The sequence below is a fragment of the Acanthisitta chloris genome, unplaced genomic scaffold (genome assembly GCF_000695815.1).
Source record: "Acanthisitta chloris isolate BGI_N310 unplaced genomic scaffold, ASM69581v1 scaffold6727, whole genome shotgun sequence".
Lineage (NCBI taxonomy): Eukaryota > Metazoa > Chordata > Aves > Passeriformes > Acanthisittidae > Acanthisitta > Acanthisitta chloris.
Genome location: NW_008684188.1, coordinates 148 through 4,808, shown reverse-complemented (window position 1 = coordinate 4,808; position 4,661 = coordinate 148). Strand labels below are relative to the sequence as shown.

The following is a 4,661-nucleotide window of genomic DNA, read 5'->3' as shown; positions in this document are numbered from 1 at the left end:
TGGTGTATGCAGAAGGTACCAGGGATATGGTCTGTCAAAAAGTATTGCATGAGACGTGGTCTGTGACAAAGTAGAAGGGAAATGATCTAGAAATGGTCCATGAAAGGTACCAGAGACATGGTCTGTGAGAAAAGTGGCAGGGAAGTGGTCTAGAAATGGTTCACAAAAGGTTCCAGGGACATGGTCTGCCAAAAAAAGTATCACATGGGACATGGTCTGTGAGGAAGTAGCAGGGAAATGGTCTGCAAATGCTCTATGAGAAAGTGGAAGGGAAATAGTGTATACAGAAGGTACCAGGGACTTGGTCTGCCAAAAAGTTTCACATGGGACATGGTCTGTGAGGAAGTAGCAGGGAAATGGTCTCAGGGACATGGTCTACCAAAAAGTATCATCAGGGGCATCATCCATGAGGAAGCAGAAGGGAAAAGGTCTACAAGAAAGAAGTAGGGAAATTGTCTGCAGGGAGGTGTCAGGGGTGTGGTCTGCCAAAAAGTGTCACCAGGGGAATGGGCTGTGGGAAAGTAGAAGGGACATGCTCTACCAAGAAGTATCACATGGGACATGGTCTGCAAGAAAGTTGGAGGGAAATGGTCTACCAAAGGTACCAGGGACGTGCTCTACAAGAGAGTATCACCAGGGAGAAGGTCTCTGGGAAGTAGAAGGGAAATGGTGTATACAAAAGGCATCAGGGGCATGGTCTGCCAAAAAGTGTCATCAGGGAAATGGCCTAGGAGACAGTTGCAGGGAAACGGTGTACCGAAAGTTATCATCAGGGACAGGTCTGTGAGAAAGTTCCAGGGAAATGGTCTTTGAGAAAGCAGAAGGGACATGGTCTGCCAAAAAGTCCCATCAGGGAAACAGTCCAGAGTCACTTTGTCTCCCTGTCTCTGAGGCCTGGGCCCCTGTGCTGCAGGTGCTGTCGCTGGGGTGCCGTGCCTGAAGCTGTGCTGGGCTAACACTGCTGCTTGTTGCCTTGGAACAGATAGCTGGAAGCATGGCCACTGAACATGTTAATGGGAATGGTACTGAAGAGCCCATGGACACTTCTGCTGCAGTTACCCATTCCGAGCATTTCCAGACATTGCTTGATGCTGGTTTACCACAGAAAGTTGCTGAGAAACTAGACGAAATTTATGTTGCAGGTAAGGTGTGTCGCTTGCCAGACTCGGCGTACAGCGTCTCGTCGGGGTCTGATGTCGTGGGGTCGAACAGACACTCTGTGTGGGTTGCAGAGGGGTGGGGAGGGCGGTCGTACCTGGGTCTGTGGGTGTTTTACCCCCAGTGCTTTGAGCTGTTGGGGGAGCTCAGCCTGGAGCCAGGCTGCTGGGGCTGAGGGGTGGAAGGGGCAGCAGTGTGCAGGTGTCCATGGGCATCCTGGCTTTAGGTGGTGTGGGCTCTGTGCATTTCTTGCAGCTGCTGTAGGTGGCTGTAAGTAACTGGAGCCTTGGTGTTCATCTGCTCGTGCAAGCGATAACTTCATGAGGTGGTGTTTGAGCTCAGGGATGCAAAGGTTGTGCTGTTGTCTGCTCAGAGTTGGCAGTGGCTGCACTGCCTAAGCTTGAGTGTTGGATTGTAGTGGTCATTTTTGGGTGCTGCAGGTTATTTGTCTCTGTAGCCTTCTCCAAACACACCAAAGTACCTTTTCTAGGCAGCTAAGTCAGGTCTGGGTAGGTTCTGGTAGGTCCTTCTGCATTCAGCCTCAGGACACTGAAAACAAACTTGGCCTGTGTAACATCTGAGGCTCAGAGAAGTCAAGTGAGTGCATTAATGCACAGACTTTGACTCCTGACTTCTTTGTGATTAAAGAAGGTTAAAGACACTTAAATGTTTCACTACAGGAGAACTAAGTGGTTTCTTAGGTGTAGCAGCTGAATCAGTGATGGATTTAGGGGTGGCTGAGGCGTGTTAAATGTGGCTGGACAAAGATTGCTGCCCAAGTATCATGAGTGATTCCTTCCTTTCCTGCAGGGCTAGTTGCACATAGTGATCTAGATGAAAGAGCTATTGAAGCTTTAAAGGAGTTCAATGAAGAAGGTGCATTGGCAGTGCTTCAGCAGTTCAAAGACAGCGATCTCTCACATGTTCAGGTAAGGTTCAGCACTGGAGACTGTCACTGGTAGCTGAGGGGAAGAGATGTGTTCAGGTCTCTTCAGGGCTGGCTGTGTGACGTGTGAGATGTGTCAGTTCAAGGTAACACAAGGCTCTGGGGTGTCCTGGTGTCAGGACTGAAGTTCCATATGTCTTTTGCAGAACAAAAGTGCCTTTTTATGTGGAGTGATGAAGACATACAGGCAGAGGGAGAAACAGGGGACCAAGGTGGCAGATTCTAGCAAAGGACCAGATGAGGCAAAAATTAAGGTATGTCCCTAAAAACGCAAGCTGTGTGGCCAAAGCCATTGTGACACATGCTCTGGTTGGTTTGGAACGGTGCTTGTCTTGGGAAGGTTATTGTGGGTTGTTGGCCATCATTGAAAGCTGTCACTTGCAGTCCTGTCCTGCACCTCTTCCTCCTCCTCCAGGGGGAAGTTAGTACCCTGTTGATTGCTGGAACTGAACAGAAAAGTGAAAGTCACTTGAGTTTGGTGTGTCCTGTTGAGACACTTACACTGATTGACAGTTGGAGATCCACAGGAACTTGTCAGCAGAGTTCTCCCAGTTCAGCCACTGCTACTTGGGTGCTCTGCTGGTTTGTTTCTCGTTTCAGTTCAGGTCCAAAGCAGCCCCACCATAGGGAGGAGGTACCACGTGTCTGAAAACACAGTGTGATGGGTTTGTGACATAACCTCTGTGCTCACAAACTGTGCACCAAACTGTCCTAGCTGGGACAGATGTTTTCCTGGGCCCTGTGTGCTTCCTGCAGGAGCCTCCTGAGATCAGCAGCTGTACCAAAGCTGAAGGAGAGCCATCCCAGCATGCTTAGGTGGTGTCATAAACCCCCAGAGAATCTTCCACCTCTAACGTTACCTGTGTGAAGTGTAAAATTTTGAAGTGTTTCGTTGCACGTGACTATGTACCCTGTGAAGCCTGAGCATCTCTTTTGCTCCTGACTGGGGCTGGGATGCTGTTACTCATGAGTTACTTACAAACTGACAGAAGTGGTGCAGGTTTTGTCACTGCCACATGAGGCAACAATGCTGAGAGGACTTTGCTAACAGCTTAAAGCAGCTTTCACTGGTGGTGGCTGTGGCATTTCCCAAACTCCAGTTGTGACATTCCCAGCTCCTGTCTATAACTGGGCTTGTTCAGCATGCTGCTTCCTCGTGTGTGGAGTTGTCTTTGTGCAGAATGTGAAAGACTGAGGAGTGTCTCATGTTTGGTAGTGAAGTGTGTCTGTGTCTGTCCTCAGTGATGTGGTGAGGGGCAGTTGTGCTGGGATGCCCCGGGGAGTTTGCTGAGGGGATGGGGAGCACTCCCACCACAGTGTGGGCACTGTGCAGGGCTGTAAGCACTTCAGCCTGTCTTCGTTAACTTCACACCTATGAGTAATCTCATTAAGTGAAGGGAACTCTTGTGCATTAATGTCTGCAGGATGGGACATGCCAAAACAAGAAGTGGCTCAGACTAAGATCTTCCTAATTAGAGGGAAGGTTGCTATTCTATCGCTTGGCTTTTTTGTATGAAAATGAAGGAATTGGGAACACTGTGTGTGAATCTCTCTGTTTTCCAGCAGAGCTTCATTACCTGATAGTTGTGTTAATTGTTCTCCAAGTTTGTGCTCCTGGCAGTAGGTTTGTCTGCCTGAGAGAGCTTCAAAGCAGTGCGGCTGGAAAGGGATTATAAGCATGTCTGTCTGTGAATGAAGTGCAGCTGAACTTGCTCAGTCTGTAAAGCTCTAAGTTTCTGTGTTGAAGGCACTGCTGGAGAGAACAGGCTACACTCTGGACGTGACCACTGGGCAGAGGAAGTACGGCGGGCCCCCCCCAGAGCCTGTGTACGCAGGACCACAGCCCTCGGTGGGCACAGAGGTAGGAGGAGTGTCGGTCTGTGTGGGCAGGTGTGCTGCTCGTGGGAGGCTGTTGCACAAGCAGTGCCCTGCGTGTCTGTTGCAGATCTTCGTGGGCAAGATTCCCAGAGACCTGTTCGAGGACGAGCTGGTCCCGCTGTTCGAGAAGGCAGGGCCCATCTGGGACCTGCGCCTGATGATGGACCCGCTCACCGGCCTCAACCGGGGATACGCCTTTGTCACCTTCTGCACTAAGGAGGCAGCCCAGGAGGCTGTCAAACTGGTGAGTTGGCCTGGGGTTTGTGCTCTGCTTTCTGAGAGCTCTCGCTGCGTCCCGGTCCTGCTGAGGGGAAGCTCTCGTGGTTAGGTGTCACCTCGGAGATGTCCTCTGGGTGCTCTGACGTGTTTGTACACGGTGTATGAATTCGTGCTGGCTGCAGCAGGGACGGGGGAAGGAAGAAGCTGATGTGCTGCTGTTGGGTGCAGTTGGATGAGGCTCCATCGGTCACAGAAGTGGAGTTAGCAGTAGTGACCTGTGAGCTGGGTGAGTTGTGGAGTTGTGGCTGAGGGCAGGGTGTCCCTGTGCACCAGCAGGAGGCCTGGGCTGGAAAAGGCCTTCAAAGTCACACAACTTCATAAGATACTTCAGATGGGGGAAAAAATGTCTCTGGAGCATTCAAGGTCAGTTCTGTTTGCTGCAACTGACTGGAAAAAGTCA

At 50.6% G+C, this 4,661-nt stretch overlaps 1 protein-coding gene across 1 annotated transcript; it reads left to right on the top strand.

Moving 5' to 3' along the window:
• Positions 1-994: 994 nt before the first annotated feature.
• On the top strand, positions 995-4,226 carry LOC103806526 (heterogeneous nuclear ribonucleoprotein Q-like; the record flags this gene model as incomplete). The annotated part of the gene is made up of 5 exons (XM_009079229.1): positions 995-1,142; positions 1,969-2,087; positions 2,251-2,358; positions 3,852-3,965; positions 4,050-4,226. Coding segments are annotated over exons 1-5 (666 nt in total), but the record flags the coding sequence as incomplete, so codon positions are not given.
• Positions 4,227-4,661: the final 435 nt, after the last annotated feature.